Source organism: Lampris incognitus, chromosome 11 (genome assembly GCF_029633865.1).
Source record: "Lampris incognitus isolate fLamInc1 chromosome 11, fLamInc1.hap2, whole genome shotgun sequence".
Classification (NCBI taxonomy): domain Eukaryota; kingdom Metazoa; phylum Chordata; class Actinopteri; order Lampriformes; family Lampridae; genus Lampris; species Lampris incognitus.
The window spans coordinates 23397183-23414924 of record NC_079221.1 but is presented as its reverse complement, the minus strand read 5'-3'; the positions used below and the strand labels follow the sequence as shown (position 1 = coordinate 23414924).

General features: G+C 42.0%; 1 protein-coding gene across 1 annotated transcript in view; it reads left to right on the top strand.

Annotated features, from left to right (window-relative positions):
• Nucleotides 1-462: 462 nt before the first annotated feature.
• The window catches only part of traf3ip1 (TNF receptor-associated factor 3 interacting protein 1), a 55432-nt gene continuing 38152 nt past the window's right edge, over nucleotides 463-17742 (top strand). The window contains exons 1-3 of the mRNA XM_056289970.1: nucleotides 463-674; nucleotides 4046-4114; nucleotides 17415-17576. Of these exons, the coding sequence (XP_056145945.1) occupies nucleotides 552-674; nucleotides 4046-4114; nucleotides 17415-17576 (354 nt within the window). The 5' untranslated portion in view covers nucleotides 463-551. The remainder of the gene's footprint in view (nucleotides 675-4045; nucleotides 4115-17414; nucleotides 17577-17742) is intronic.

The window sequence follows — 17742 nt, the reverse complement described above, 5'->3', positions numbered from 1 at the left end:
TCCGTATCAGAAACCCTGCTGGGTATCTAGGCTGTAGTTTTTCTTGCCGCCAAACGACGTCACGATGCCTTCGCTTGGCGGCCAGGAAAAAAAAACACCCCTGAGACGCAGAAACGATCAGGAATTGCATGTGTTTTTCATGTGCCGTCCCCGTCGCGGTAAGACAGAGATGATGTTTAAAATCGGTGAATTGTGAACAATATTATTATTATTATTATTATGTTGGTTTTTATCAGTCTGTTGCTCCCCTATATCTTATATGGTGTACATTAATAATCATAGCAATAAAGATTAGCTATAATTAGTTTGAAACGTAACTCCCGCATGTACAATGTAAACGTTACTCACCTGTTGCTATGACAGAAGCGGTGCTTAGCAACCGTTAACCTTTGGCGCATGCGCGTCCCTCATCAATGATGCATGCTGGGATTGCTTAGTATTGACATAGCAACAACAGAGAAAGCCTCTCAAGATATAATACTCGTGATTAACTGGTGGATTTCTTTGTCGTTAGAACATTAACATTCTCAGGAAACTAACAGACTGCCGCCATGAATGGGGCGGTAGTAAAAAAAACCCAGGATACACTGGGGAAAGTGATAAAGAAACCACCACTCACGGAAAAACTGTTGAGCAAACCACCGTTTCGATACCTTCACGACATCTTCAGTGAGGTGAGACAGATTGGTCATCGATGGTTAGTTAGAGTTTAGTAGTATTGGTTCAACTATACCTGACATGGATCCGTGTTATACACGTGTAGTAAATTATTAACAACTGATGTTTGGCATTTTTTCACATCATAATCTATTGAGCTAGCAAGCTAACATGCTAAAAAGATTAACCAAATTGCGCTGTGATGTATCCTAGAGCAGCCTGTTTTTGTACAGTTTTGTATAGCTATAATTTATCATTAACGTTAATCAGTCCCCCCAAATCTTTGCACAGATCACTGTCAACTCCAAGTAGGAAATAATAGTTACGGAGCTTGCAGTTTCTGATAGGCTAATCCGCCGAACCACTCAGCTGAATTAGCGCTATTAGGTGTGTTTGTAACCATCGTCACCAGTATCATTGTCACGTTGCTAGGCATGACTTCAGCCTGCCTATCAACAGACCAAAATCAGTGGCTACTAAATAATGGGAAACGTTGCTAATTGAGATAAGTGTGTCCAGTTGTGAGTTCAAGGGGTTTTGTATCTAGCCAACGTCAACTAGTCTCCCCACACCTGTTATGCTGTGCTCACTGTTGCCAAAGAGCTTATCCTCAATGCTGGTTAATGGGTGTCTCACCTTGCTAATGTTGTATTTTGAAATCCATTAACTATTAAAATAATATTTTGAAAGCTGTTTATATAATGGGCAAAATTTCAATCATATGACTATCTTAAACCTTTTGTGTGACTCAGGCCATTGTGGGAGCTTAATAATTAACTAGACAAATAGTTTGATTCCTTGTTATTGAAGATCATCACAACAATGTACTGCTGTGGTTGCCATAGGCCGCTGCAGTAGCACAGGTTAGGTTTAGACCATGGTTCACTGATATCCTCAATACAGAAAGTATAGTTTAGTATAGCTATCAGGTGTGCTGTCCTTCGAAGATAAATGATGCTAAATGTATCAAAATGACTTGTAAACATCCGTTTGGATGCTCAACTGAGATTATCTAGACAGCATACTGGCTGATGATCTAGGGGTTGGCAACCTTATGGAAATCTCGTGCCATGTAAAGAAAAATCACATACCCATGAGCCAGTTCATTTTCATAATAAGCATTTATCTATTTATTTACTGCTGCTGCTTGTTTCCCTGTCTAGATTCTGCATGCCAAAAGATTCACACACACACACACACACACACACACACACCCTGATGATATTCGTGTCTTTGTTTGGTAACCCAACAAATATAGAATAGAATAGAATAGAATAGATAGAATAGAACAGAATACACTTTGTCATTTGTACATATACATACGATGAAATTCACTCTGCATTTAACCCATCCTAGCTGTGTAGGTAGGAGCAGTGGGCAGCCGCTGTGCAGCACCTGGGGACCTACGAACTGCTGAAGAAAGCCTCCTTTATATACTCTCCATCGGAGAATGGCTTGTTAAGCAATGCACAGCGCGACTTTATAGATGCCATCTGTGTTATGGTTTTTGGCGGCACATATGGTTGTAAACACGCTGCTTTGCTTCCCGTACTGAGCCACTGCCCTCTGGATTGATTCAGCTTTGTCAGCCTTGTCTTTGAAGTTTTTCTCATGCATTATTTTGCAGCAGAGAGTGCACACAGTTTGATCCTTTTGTGAAATAAATCCGAATTCGTTTGTCCAAGACCGCTGAAAGAGGTGAATATTAGACACTATTGCTTCTGCCATCATCAGTTGTTCTTAACATAAAGCAAAAAAGAAAGCTAGCTAGCTAACTTGTGTTTTAAGTACCGCTGTAATGCTGCACTCGTGGGCAGATCAGAGGGACGGGAGAGGAGAGGAATGATAGACAATGTCACTTATGTGCTCTCTTGCAGTCATAAACAATGGTATATTTTGAGACCAATTAATTCCAGCGTCCCCGCAACCATGAGAGCAAGATAAGCGATTTGGATAATGGATGGATGGATAATTATTTCAGTATTATTTTAAATCAAATTGTTTGTTTAGTTCACATTAGGCCAAATTTTATATCAAAAATATTTTTTATCAAAAAGTATATTAAAAAATATTTTTATTGAATTGCTCTGCATGCTTATGCTAATGGCCTTGCATGCCACTGCGGGCACGCTTTTCATAGGTTGCTGACCCCTGATCTAGTTAATTTAAGTAGCAGATTTGAAAGACTTGTGATGGCTGAAAAAAACCATGATTGTGTTATTTCAGATAAAGGGTTGGATGTAAATCAAACTTAATAATATCCTAAAGCACCACTACTACGAAAGTTTCCGACTGTCTGTCAGCACTGCTACAACTATAATAATACTTCTAGTGAGGCCACAAATGTGTGTCCTGTCCTCTTTGATCACATCCAGATTAGCTGCATTTCATTTATCCTGTTCATCAACCAGGAAACATGCATTGAAGTTTTGCTTTTAAGCTAATGAGAAATCTATTAGGTTCAAAATCATTCAGGAGGTGTTGTTGTCTACCTTCAAAACTTGCATTGGTAATTACGATTATACAGATACTTACAAATGCAAAAATTATTTGCCATCAGGTGTCAAGTGCAGTGGAGTCTGTTTTTCAAGGCGAGGTGTTATCTACCCCCTTCCACCTGTTGGTTAGTCTCATCTTTCACTGTAGGCTCATGTATATTCGATAAAGGGAAGAGTGCTGGTATGTGAGTTTCCTTTTTTTCTGGTTAGTTGTGTAGTTCTGACTACACAAATGAAATGTCCAATAACAGCAATAACTGAAGTTCCTTGTCTTTTGTGGCCACCATGTCACTGTCAGGCCTTTGTGAGCTACAGTAGCGTAATGAAGACATGACATTTACTCAACGTTGGTTTGCCAGTGAAACGGCAGCAAAGCAGGCTTTTATTGCACTAAAGTTAGTTTTAATTTTCAGTATATTATGTCTTAAACAAAGAGAGGTGTTGCAATAATTGTTTAGTTATTGAACATCCACATTAGGTCAGTTTTTGTTACGTTAACTTTAGAATTACAAGAATGCTAGTCTTACCACTGTACTAGTCATAAATGATCCCAGTAAGAACAATAGAAAGGATACTGGGACCAAAATGAGTAACAAAGTGATACCACAACAAGAAATAATACTCAACCAAGCTTAAACAAACAGTTACAGAAGAAACATAGTGATTTATCACAGAACCTCTATGTGAAAAACACTGTAGAGAGCTAATGAAGAACTGAGAATTTGGTCATACAATTCACTGAATTCATTGTTAATAATGACCTTGTACTGTACAGCCTCCCTGTAGTTTGAAGGTTGAATTTGATGGTAACAATTTGTCAGCTAAAAATGTTTTGCTACTCAGCTTGTTGCCAGTCATTTAGTATGCCATCTGTGTCTCCTCTCTTTCAGGTGATCAGGACCACTGGTTTCATGAAAGGCCTGTATGGAGAGAATGATATGAAGTCAGACAATGTTAAGGTAAGCTTACCAAAGAACTAATCCAGATGCTTCTGCCATTGTTAATATATTGCTTTTATGACAACACAGATGTCCAGTTTACAGTTTCACCATATATCTAAAGTGCATGACAGTAAGAAAACATAAATTTAATACATATTTTGATCCCCAGACAATCGCTGGGGGTGGGGATCAATGAATGAGTAGGGCCTAACTCTACCTCTTTCTTAATTCCTCAAATTTTTTAGAGGAGCCCTTGACCAAAGGACTTAAGCCCCTTTGTTTCAGGGAAGCACTTTAGCGGTCAACAGAAAATTGTGTTTTTTTCTGGCTTGCTCCAAGGTACTAACGCTTGCTGGCACTGTTTGTGCATGTGTGTGCACAGAATACTGTATGTGTGCCACTCATAAATGCCCTTGTATGTGAGAGCACCTGTGTGTGTGTGTGTGTGTGTGTGTGTGTGTGTGTGTGTGTGTGTGTGTGTGTGTGTGTGTGTGTGTGTGTGTGTCTCTATACATACACCCTGACACTCACACTTCTCTGAGCCAGTGGATCTGGCAGAGTGTGAAGGACAGCCTGCCCGTATGAGAGCTCACTAATAAATACCAGATAGATAGAAGCCTATCAGGCAAGCAGCAGGGCCACTGTAGCTGACTTAATATAAATACTAGTACTTAAAACCCAACATCCGCTCCAAGTTAAATTAAAAGTTCCAAAAAACACAAGATTACAGGACTCTAATACACACATCCAATCATCACATGTCTTTGTCAATTTGATCAAATCTAGCATAAATTGTTGAATAATTTCCTCTCAAATGTCAGATGCTGAATGCTTTTAAGCAGTTGCAGTGCTTGATTATGGACTCAGTCTCAAGTCCACATTTTGAAGGTCTTGTTTTCATCTCTGACTTCACTGCATAATGCTGTGGACCTGACTTGGTCTCAGACAGTGCAGACTCGCAATAGTTTTTCAATAGATCATAAGGAACAATCTAATCTAAGTTATTGTTTTATTATTACTAATTTATGTCTCTGATATACTAGAAAATTGAAATCTGATACACTCTTTCTTTGGAGGGAAAAAAAAGCCAAAATAGATATTATAGTGTAGTGAAATTTTGACTTTTGTTATGATGGCAGGCTGCTTTCACACTAGCGCTTTTGGTGTGGACCTGAGTCCACCTGAGCCATTAGTTTGCTTCGTTTTGTTGATGTGAAAGCTGTTTTCCGAACTCAGGTACCACCAAGGGACCGTACTTGAGTCCTCCAGAAAACGAGGGTCTGTGCGGTTCACCTGCCTGAACTCCAGTACGGTTCGCATTTGGTGTGAAAGCTATCTGATCTAAAATCAGGAAGTAAACACTGATGACGTGTAATATGTGGCTAGTCTCCAAATGCATATTGCCACATGTTGCTGTAATGGTATGGGCCTTCTGAACCCAGTGTTATGCCTGGTTAGGTGAGGTCTGAGGATGGTCACACAGTAGCTCCATTAATTTAGCCTGCCTCATTCTAAAATTATCTAGCCACTACCCATCTGTCCAGTTGGTCAACACATGTTCCCACCATACAGTAGACCGCTAATGCATCCAATTTTTCCTAGACTAAATAAATCGCTGTTAAATGTGAAATTATTAATTAACATGTAGGCTTTTCCCTGCCTATTTAACTCAAAGGTGGGCTGCCTTTGCAGGGTTACCAGGTCTGTGTGACAAAACTAGCCCAATGGCCAATCAAAACCAGCCTAAAACCTCTCCCCATGTACATCAGGAATGCTGAGATACTACCCTTTTTCAAAAAATAACTCAGAACTCACCTGTTCACCATTGCCTGTCACTAACACTCCTACCTGGTTCGCACTGTATACTGCCACTTTTTTGTACACTCTTTTCATACGGTCCCTATAGTATTGCTGTTAATTTCAATGTGTTTATTTTTTAAATTTTGTTGTTATTGAACTACTGTATTATACGGTGGCCTTGGGTGTCCTGAAAGGTACCCGTCAAATAAAATAAATTGTTATTATTATTTTTTACCATGGCTGCATCTATTCAAATTTGTGTCTAGTCCTTCTGCTACTCTCTTAAACTTTTTAATTGATAGTTCCTAGTGTGCATGCTGTGGCTGGATTGTATCAGGACAATGTAGAATTTAAATCACAATCCGAGCCTGACTTCTTCTGATTGGATATAAAAAGTCTACAAACCCTTTTTAAAATGGCAGTTTTTTGTGATCTAAAAAATGAAACCAAGACAAGTTATGTCAGAACTTTTTCCACTGTTAATGGGAAATTGCAACCTATAAAATAAAAATAAAGTGGAAAAACAATCAAAAATATTTTAGGGAAAAAAGAAAAATACAAAATGTGCAATAACCTGGTTGCAGTATTGTGCATAGTTGCCCAGCCATTCCGCAACTCTTCACTACCACCCTGTGCCTGTCTTAACTCCCCCCTGAACTCCACACAACAGTCTTCCTTCTTCAACTTCCACCATTTGATCCTTGGCTCTGCCTTCAACCTCTTCCTCTTCTTGATCTCCCAAGTCATCCTACAGACCACCATCCAATGCTGCCTAGCTGTGTTCTCCCCTGAATCACCATGTAATCTCCCATCTCTTTCAGATTGCATCTCTTGCATAAGATATAGTCCACTTGTTGTGTGCATCTTTCTCCACTCTTATACGTCAAACTGTGCTCATCCCTGTTCTTGAAATGTGTATTCACCACAGCCATTTCTATCCTTTTCGCAAAATCCACCTCCGTCTGTCCATCCACATTCCTCTGCTTGACACCAACTCTACCCATCGCCTCCTCATCACCTCCGTTCCCTTCACCTACTTGCCAATTAAAGTCCACTCCAATCACCACTCTCTCCTCCTTGAGTACACTCTCTACCACTTCATCCATCTCACTCCAGGATTCTTCTTTCACTTCCACCTCACCTCCAACTTGCGAGGCATATGGGCTGACAACATTCATCATCACACCTTCGATTTCTAGCTTCATACTCATTACTCTGTCCGGCACTCTCTTCACCTTCAACACACTTTTTTTTTGGGGATCTTTCCCCCCCTTTCCCCAATTGTATCTGGTCAATTATCCCACACTTCTGAGCCATCCCGGTTGCTGCTCCACCCCCTCTGCCAATCCAGGGAGGGCTGCAGACTACCACATGCCTCCTCCGATACATGTGGAAGTCGCCAGCCGCTTCTTTTGACGTGACAGTGAGGAGTTTCGCCAGGGGGATGTAGCAAGTGGGAGGATAATGCTTATTCCCCCCAGTTTCCCCTCCCCCCTAAACAGGCACCCCGGTTGACCAGAGGAGGCACTAGTGCAGCGACCAGGACACATACCCACATCCGGCTTCCCACCTGCAGACACAGCCAGTTGTGTCTGTAGGGACGCCCGACCAAGCCGGAGGTAACATGGGGATTTGATCCGGCGATCCCCGTGTTGGTAGGCAGCGGAATAGACTGCCACACTACCCGAACGCCTCCACATTCAACACACTTTAGACCAGAGTTGTGATCAAGTCACTGTTATGCAAGTCATAAGTAAGTCTCAAGTCTTAACCTTCGAGTCTCAAGTCAAGTCCCAAGTCATGAAGGGCAAGTCTCAAGTCAAGTCCCAAGTCACCGAGCTCAGGTCAAGTCAAGTCACAAGTCCGTAATTTCAGGTGTCAAGTCATCAAGTCTCAAATGTAGGGTGTTTTATACCAATTTAACACATTTTTTTAAAATTCAGGTAATATTAAATTGTTTCATTACAATAGTACATAAATAAACCACAGATAATGTTAGAAATAATTGTTATTTTATTGTGTTCAAATTTGGACAACAGTTGGATTTTGTTTTACATTTAAGAAGTAATAAAAGGCACACTCTAAATCACAAATGAGCGCACAACTCTTAATAACAATACAAAACATATTGATCATTCCAATACACAATAAACAAACACTCTCTCTGCTTGTCTAGTTCGACCTACAATTCATTGCACTTGCAAAATATCAAGTTGGCTAGGACTTTATTGCCTCCCTCCAAAGCCACTCCTCCAAAACACGCAAACACGCACTGCCTGACTAGCCTACTGCTGGAGATAGGTTGACAGGCAGGTAGGCCATCCAATCATTTTAACCGGACACCTTAAAATGATTGGATGGGTTTGTAACGGTCCTGCGACTTCCACAGATTACTCTTTTTATTTTTTTATTTTAGTGTCAGAGCATTTTATTTATTGATTGCTGTCGGGATGTAAAGAGAATTGCAAAAAATATTTTGACTCCCTAGATTAGTGGAATCAGGGGTGCTGTTGGTGTAATTCAATAAATACATGGGCTGTGTGTGACGAAAGGCGCACCCTACTGATGTACGCTTATTAAGTACCAATGTACGTGTAACCAGGTTAAAATTAATGTTTTTATTTTATTTTGTTTGAGTATGAAATATCACCAAATCCTGTCTGTGTGCTGTTATTTGTGTTTACTACATTTTATTTTATGTCATTATTTACTTTTATGTATGTTTTCCAACGACCGTCATATACATGTACTGTCGCTTTAAGAGAGAGGTCTTGTGGGTACACGGAAGAGGGAACGCGGGAGAGGCCATTTTTGTTTTGTGGGAGGAGTCTCAAGCAGCAATCGAGCCGAGCCACACGTATTTCTTACCGTAGGACAGTTTTGCTGGTTGAGGAGAACGTAACCTTGAGTATCCCTGTAAGAAGCTACTGCAAGCTGTGGGATAAAATACTTGTTTATCCTTTCTTACATCGGAGTCCCGTGGACGGTTTCTCCTTCTAACGCACACGAGTGAAGTCCGGGCAGTGGTTGAACTTCGACCCCCACGTCCGTAAGAAACACCGCTCCCGCTGGAGGACTGGACGTTTGTCGAAGGGTTTGAACCAAAATAAATGGCAAGGTGGGCCAAATAGAGTCCTGTGTGTCCCCCCTCCTTCCTTGATCATGATGATGATGATGATGAGAGACTGAGGGCCCCCCACAACACCTGGGGCCCCACCCAACTAGAACACAACGCAGAGCTAATGATGAGAGTGACGGGCATGCAGCAGGCTGACCAGCATAGAACAGCATAGGACTGCCCCCGTTACATACGTGACGATGTGTACTTAATAAGCGTACATTAAAATATATAGGGGTGCGTTTTTGGTCACAGCCATGGAGGTTTTAGAACCACTGGACTAGACACAAGGGAGTATTTCACAAAGCTGGCTAACTGAGTATGCCTGACATCTGCGCAAAGTAAACCCTGGAAACCTTTCAGATCTGGAACATGGATTGAAGTAAAAAGAGCTGTTCCAGGGTTCACTCTGCGCAGAAGTGAGGCTTACTTAGTTAGCCAGCTTTGTGAAATAACCTACTACCCCATGGCTCTAATCTAAGCCTATGCTTAGTAGGCTATGTTTCATATTGGGTGCAGTGCACTGTGTGTCATGCTCTGAGCATTATTTCAATTGCCATTGTGCCATACAAAAAGTGTTGTAATATAGGAAATTATAGGTATTAATTTTGGTTTCATGAAACAAGTAAATGTATTTATAAATGTTTATAATTCAATGGAGAAAAATCTTTCCAAAGACAGTATATAACTAGATTAATTTGAATCATGGAGATACTTTAATATTTTTTATTTATTTGTTTATTTGACAGGGACAATGCACAATAAACATATTGCACCAGAATTCGCTATAAGCTAATTTGCGTCTGTAGTCCCTCGGCAGGAGTCATCGGTAGCACATAATTCGGAGCATCAAGTCTAAATGCTCAATTAGAAACAGTGTAAACATAATCACGATTGAATACCACTAGTTCAGTGCCCGTTCGAAATGGGCTGATTTTCTCGAGAACCGCATTATATTACGCATATTTAAAACTATATCATATTATAGTATGATACGTGAAACTATGCACTGAAAAAGTGTTTGATTAGCTAATTATCAGGGGGCAACAGGGGGTATGCTAATTCATTCCGGTGACTGCTACATCGCCCAGACATCGTTTGCCCACTGGGCCAACATAACTGAATATTCGCTGTTAGGTGTTCTGAAACAGAACAGTACGTTCAATTGTATTTTTGAGATGAGACTGGGACGATGTTTGGGCGATATAGCCTGGCGTATTCCAAACGGGCAGATTGTGTCTGTGTGTCTGACCACTCACACGCTACTGTACCTGTAGGCTAGCAACAGTGTTGTAGTCGAGTCACTAAACCTCGAGTCCGAGTCGAGTCTCGAGTCCCCAGTGTTCGAGTCCAAGTCCGAGTCACCAAAGAAAAGTCGAGTCCGAGTCGAGTCCCCATTACCTGAGTCCGAGTCAAGTCCCTATTACTCGAGTCCGAGTCATCAAGGTTGAGTCTGAGTCGAGTTCCAAGATGGCTCCAGTGATCCACTCGGGCACAGTCAAAGATCTGACATACAAATAAAAAAGGTCTACATTAAACAAAAATGACACAGCTGTCACCATTTCAAAGGGAGTTTATTTACTTTGTGACACGATAGCCAAACAAATGCACACCCACACACTCGCACACATGCACGCGCAAGCATGCGCGCACACACACATTTTTAGAACAGTCTGAATTTCTTTGACATTCTGAACACTGGATGTGCTTCAAAACACATTTGATAGCTGTGAATAGCATGCTATTAGCAAATTGTGGAAACAGTATACAGAAGTAAGTTCCACAGCATACAATACATTCATAAAAACTAGTCAAAAGACATTGTCTCTCAGGAATAGTTAGGAACAAAAGGCTGGTGGCACTAGTTTTAAGCATACACGTTGCATTTCAAAAACATAAGATCTGACAGCATGGAACTACTCAACCTTGCACGGTGAGGCCTCATCAAAATGCCTCCATGACTAAATACCCTTTCAATGGGCGCACTGGAGGTAGGGATAGAGAATACCTGTGTGGCAATCTGATAGAGGGTAGGGAATTTGGATTTGTTTTGCTGCCAAAACCTGAGGCACGGGACTGAGTCAGAGTCCTGCTCAGCGATCAAGTTGAGGTATGCAGTCAACTGAGCCTGGCCAGACGGCTTCTTCTCGGTGGAGGAGGGAGTCCTCCTATAGTGGGAGAACATTCTCAACTGCTTCTCAGGAGGAGACTCTAAAAGTTCACCTTCCCCTGGTCCTGTTGCTTCCGCTGCATCTGCTGTTGATACCGCTTGCTTGTCACCCTCTGCCTTTATATACTCTGAAATGAGAGGGGGCATGGGGGACTCATTACAAATATGTTATTGACTAGGCCTACATGACAAATGACACGCCTATGTGCTTTATTGTAACACCTTCAATGATATAAACATCACAACAATCAAATAGTTAATCACTTAACTAACGTTAATCAAAACATTTCTCACCTTTGATCTCAGTCTTCAGCACATCTTTGACGTCACTGTCCAGCTGCACATCATGTTCTAGCCGCTGGAAGCCAAATGCTGGGTCCAACACAGATGCTATGAAGTAGGCATTGGTGAAAGGAAATTTGGTGGGGCCTCTTCCTTCAGCCGGCTCACATCCTGGTATCTTGACTGCACTGAAAACGTCTGCAAACCTTGTTTTCAAGGAGCTCTGCAGAGCTCTCACCAGAGGCCCACAGTATCTGGCTTTTCCTCTTATTTCCTGCAGGTAACAGCGCAGAGTGAGGACACAGGGCACAATCACACTGACGGTGACAGTAGTCTCACCCTGAGTTAGGTTGGTTGCCTCTAAGAACGGATCAAGAACTTCGATCAGTTCTTTAAGCTGAGCATACTCTCGCGGGGATAAGATAAGGCTTTTGTGCCCCACTGATTCCAACACACTGGACAGCTTTTGCATGTCTAAATGCACATAAGCCTTCACCTGCTTCAGAGTGGAATTCCATCGTGTGGCATTCGCTGTTGGAATTGTTGCATCACCAGAACACGCTTCAAAGCAGTCTTTAAACGAGGTGCCACTGTGGAGGAGGTTGGCTGCACGGGATAGCTTTGCTAGGGTGCTTGACAGCCCACTGGTGTCTTTCAGACCATCTTTTATGACCAACTGCAGTGAATGTGTGAAGCATGATAGTCTCTGCATCTTACAGTTCTCAGCCAAAGTGTCATTGACTGTCTGTTGATCTTCTGGCATCAGGTCTTGCCATATTTCATCATCCTCCTCAAATGTGCTGGGATCATGAGCTTCAGCATCACAAGGATCCTCTAGGGGAAAGCTGGCCTGGAAAGCTTTTCTCATGTTGGATGCATTGTCAGTTATGACAAAGTTGATCTTGTCCTTAATCAGGTATTCTTCAGCACAGCATTCAAACATCATTGCAATCTTCTCTCCTGAGTGTTTCCCATGCACTCTTTTGCAGGAAAGAAGATATGACTGAAGGCTGAGTTCCTGTTTTTTTTATCCATTGCCACTGTGTGTGCTGTCACTCCAAGGAATGACTGCATCTTTCGATCACTCCAAATGTCTGTGGTAACAGCAACACTCGATGCTTCTGCCAGCTGGTTCTTTATCTGTTCTTTCTTGACTTCCACCATTCCTGGAATGGTCACAGAGGAAATTGTGGATCTTGCTATGGGCCAGTACTGAGGGTCCAGGACATGCAGGAAGTGCTTGAAGTCCTCGTTGTCAACGATGGAGAGTGGCAAGCAGCACTTAATGATTAGATCTTTTACAAGGGCATCACTTATAGCCTTCTGACGTGGATGTTTGAGGTCGTACATCCTTTGCTGTCCATCATTTAAAAATGATGTGATAGTCTTCTGACCTGGAGCAGCTGGCATCACATCTGAAGCAGTGGAGGCACGGTATTCTTGGAACCTAGGGGAAGATAGGATACACACTTTAGCTTGCTGATGCCAAACTGTTTCAAGTAATCTTTCTCACAGCAAAAAATGTGTAACGTTATAGCTATAACAATATGCAATAACAATACAAATGTTACACATTATACACATAGTGGTTTGAACCATAACCAGTTAAGTTACATATTTAGTTATCTATATAACTAACATTACCATATTAGTAGATTAACTAATGTAAGCAAGCTGGATAAATGAAAAGTATGAGAAAAGATACATAATTTATGAGACTAACAGGACAGGGATTAATTAGCAAAACCCAGTCATTTAATTATTGATTTAAGTATGTTACATGCTACCTAGCTGAGCTTTAACTCTCTATCCTCCGTGAGTCTGTATGTTTATTCTGTATGGGTCAGGGAGGGTGTGATTTTGTTAGAAGATAGAGCCAGTTCATAGTACTGTTCAAAAGCTACGTCGCGCGTGTCTATTTTTAGAATTTGGCACAGCCAATGCTGCATATATGCAAAGAAAAATAGCCCCATATTTACAGTAGCCTATGCGGTGTCACCAATCACGATACGGTTCGGTAGTTTTCGGTACATCGGGGGGGGGGGGGGGGGGATGCCACATCCGTCAAATCTTGTACCGTCTCCAGCTCTCAAGAAAACCAGTGGCGGCATCCACATTAGCTTTCTTCAATTAGTCCATTTAGCGAGTGATAGCCTACAATTATTTTTATTTGCATTGTAAAGTTGTGCACATTTTATCAACATTATTTGTGGATGCATATAGGCTAGACTTCTTCCTTCTCCGCACTTGGAGAATATTCATGGCGGAGATCTGCAATGTGCGGATTTGTTATTGCTAGTTAAGATTAATGCTAACACGGTAGTTCAGAGTGGTGTGTTTTTTCCGTTAAGTGTATGCTACTTGGTAATTAGCTAAATGATAAATAAGAAAAATCAGTTTTAATCTCCCTATAACACGAAGACGCTGCGTGTTACTTACCAACTCATCATTAGTGAGATCGATGGCACGCTCGTACCGAAAGCGAACCGTACTGTGACTTTTCTGTGCAATGCTGCATTAGCATTCTAACAGTAACGTTACTTAACTTACCTATACAATCTCACTTGGTTCTAGTGATATGATATACCCGCCATACCACCGAACCCAACGGTTCTAGTGACATGATATACCCGCCACACGACCTGACCCAACATCTTGGACCAGTGGTTGAGTTACTTCAGAGGCTATTGTTACCGTAGCTAGATAGCTAGCTAGCTAACGTTAACTGATCACCAACCATATCATCAGCTGACTGCATATCACTTACTTTTCTGGGTGCATCCTTGACAGATGTCTGTTGAAGTTTGAGGTTGTCCCGGTCTTCTCCTCAATAGTTCGTTTACATATCGAACATCTAGCAGTGATCTTGCTGGAATTTGTTGTAAAATCTGTGCAAGCAAAGCGCACAATTCGGGGCGTCTCTTTAGGCATCTTCGCGCTACTGAACATGACGGTATGCACGCCACGTGAATCCGCATGTAGGTGGAACACACGTGCCTGCCCTTACACGAAATTGAATAATGTTACAGTATTAATATAGCTATCAATATATTTTAATAGGGCCTATTATTTAAAAAAAATCTAACAAAAACAGTCTTTATCAATTAAAAAGTCACGAGTCCGGGTCTCCAACTTCCGAGTCCGAATGCAGTAAATTCGCGAGTCCGAGTCCAAGTCCGAGTCATCAGTGCTCAAGTCCAAGTCGAGTCACGAGTCATGAAAATCAGGACTCGAGTCGGACTCGAGTCCGAGTCCTGGACTCGAGTACTACAACACTGGCTAGCAAACAAACTTACTTCTCTTTGTGGCTTTTCAGATGACGCACAAAGTTTGATGTTGTTGAAATCCCATCTGATAATTTTGCTGCACATGTTTTACAAACAGCAGTCCTTTTCTTCCCAACAACTTCGAAGTTCTTATAGCCGTAAATAATTATTTTTGGAATCGTTCCAGCAGCTGCACTTGCCATGATTGCAAACTCTCAGCGCTCATGTTGAGTAGAGCTGACGTTAGTTTTTGAGTAGCATGATGGTACCTCCAATTAGATTTGAGTATTTTTGTTTTCCCGCCCATTTAAACGTTTGATTGGCCCTACGCGATGCGTGTGCGTAGGTAATTGTGTGCGCACTGGAAATGAAGAATGATTACAAAATAAAATAGATAAAATACGAGAGAGGTGCATCCCGCATAAACATTGAGAAAACACTCAAACAATTCTCTCGAGTCATCCAGCTCAAGTCCAAGTCCAAGTCATAGATGTCAAGTCTCAAGTCAAGTCTCAAGTAATTTTAATTTTGGCAAGTCAAGTCGCAAGTCATCAAATTTGTGACTTGTGTCGCACTCGAGTCCAAGTCATGTGACTCGAGTCCACAACTCTGCTTTAGACATACTCTTATTTGGGATTACCCATACCTCATTTCTCCTCCTATCCACACCATGGTAGAAGAGTTTGAATTCACCTCCGATGCTCCTGGCCTTACTCCCCTTCCACCTGGTCTCTTGCACACACAGTACATCTACCTTCTTTCTCTCATTATATCAGCAAGCACTCTCCCTTTATCATTCATAGTGCCAACATTCAAAGTTCTGACTCTCACCACCACACTCCTACCCTTCCTCCTCTCCCACTGCCTCTGGACCTGCCTTCCCCCTCTCCTTCTCTTTCGCTCAACTGTAGCATTATTTCCACTGGCACCCTGGTGGCCAACAGTGCCGGTGGCGGCCATTGGTAAGCTGGGCCTCATCCGATCTGGTATGGAAATCTGCTTTATGATCTGCATATTTGGTTTGACATAGGTTTTACCCCGGATGCTCTTCTTGACGCAACCCTCCCCATTTATCCGGGCTTGGGACCGGCACTAAGCATGCACATGCAACTTTGTGGGTTTTATTTCTTATTGCAAATTAAAACACTAAATCAGTCAAATAAATGAGCATTCATGATCCTGTAGTTAAAAGGATCTAGTTAATTAATTCATCCATCCATCCATTATCCAAACCGCTTATCCTACTCAGGGTCACAGGGATGCTGGAGCCTATCCCAACAGTCATTGGGCGGCAGGTGGGGAGACACCCTGGACAGGCTGCCAGTCCATCACAGGGCCCACACACACACACACACACACACACACACCCAGGGACAATTTAGTATGGCTGATTCACCTGACCTATATGTCTTTGGACTGTGGGAGGAAACCAGAGCACCCAGAGGAAATCCATGCAGACACGGGGAGAACATGCAAACTCCACACAGAGGACGACCCGGGATGACCCCCGAGGTTGGACTACCCCAGGGCTTGAACCCAGGACCTTCTTGCTGTGAGGTGACCGCACTAACCACTGTGCGTGCCGCTCATTTAATTAATTCAGTACCAGTTAAAACATTTGCCACTTAACTTACCCATTTTCCAAAGTAGCCTACTTGAAATCTCCAAAAACTCATCCGAAAACACGGCTGGCGTGGAGCCACATGCAACACAGACACAGTTGGTGTAGCAGATAAAAAAAAACCTCCTTTGTGGCATGGTGGTCTGTTCTGTTACTTACCAACACGGCGATCGCCAGTTCGAATCCCTGTGTTACCTCTGGCTTAGTCGGGCATCCCTACTAACACAAGTGTCTGTGGGTGGGAAGCTGGTTGTGGGTATGTACAATGAAATGCTAACACATACAGTCTCCTTTTACTTTTAATACTATTGACAATTTCCTACCTAACACACCAGAAGGTACTTTAATGTCTGCTATGTGATTGAAGTATAGGAGTAGAGATCTAATCTGTCAGAACATACTGCCAAGTAGAAATGTCATGGAATAAAAGAGCTAGATATATACATAAGCCAACCTGATATCAGGTATTGTACTTGGTGACAAGCCCCCATGTTAAACTGCTGGCAGGCATCTCAGTTAGGACATGCTGATAAGACTTGAAGCACTGTTTAGTCATATCACTGTCTGTGTGTTCAACTGGAATAAGATATTTTTCTTCCTGCTACTCAGTGAGTTTGAATAGGAAAACATACACAACTCAAGTTCAAAATGAGAATGGCCTTTTAGTCATACTCACTGCAAATCCTCAGGTTGGACCACACTTGGCCCCAGCCATAACAGATCACAATGACATTTGAATGGATCACTGATTCTAGGTTGCTTACCATTACACTATTACCCTCGGGGATGAATAAGTTATTCTGATTCTGATTCTGATTCTTGTGTTATCAAGTGGAGATAACAAGGTAAATCAATGGAAATTAGCATTTTAAGTTAAAAAAAAGTTTCATGACCTACCAACACCAAAAAACAAAACAAAAACCTTATTCCTTATTTTTACCCTAAACACTCTCTGTCTGTCTGTCTGTCTGTCTCTCTTCTCTCTCTCTCTCTCTCTCTCTCTCTCTCTCTCTCTCTCTCTCTCTCTCTCTCTCTCTCTCTCTCTATTTGTGAATTTCTAGGACAAGGATTCAAAGATAGCCTTCCTTCAGAAGGCGATAGATGTAGTGATGCTGGTGAGTGGCGAGCCCCTGGCAGCCAAGCCGGCACGCATTGTGGCTGGTCATGAGCCTGAGAAGACCAATGAGCTACTGCAGGCTATTGCCAAGTGCTGTCTCAACAAGGTCTGTCTATCCTGAAAGAAGCACACAAAGACACACAAACTGATTTCAGCACTAGGCCTAACTCTGCCAGGCTCAGTAGAGCATAGAAAGAACGTGGAGGTCTATCTGAGGATAGACATCACATTTAGCCTACATATTCTTTCGAATAAACCTAAAGCCACGAAGC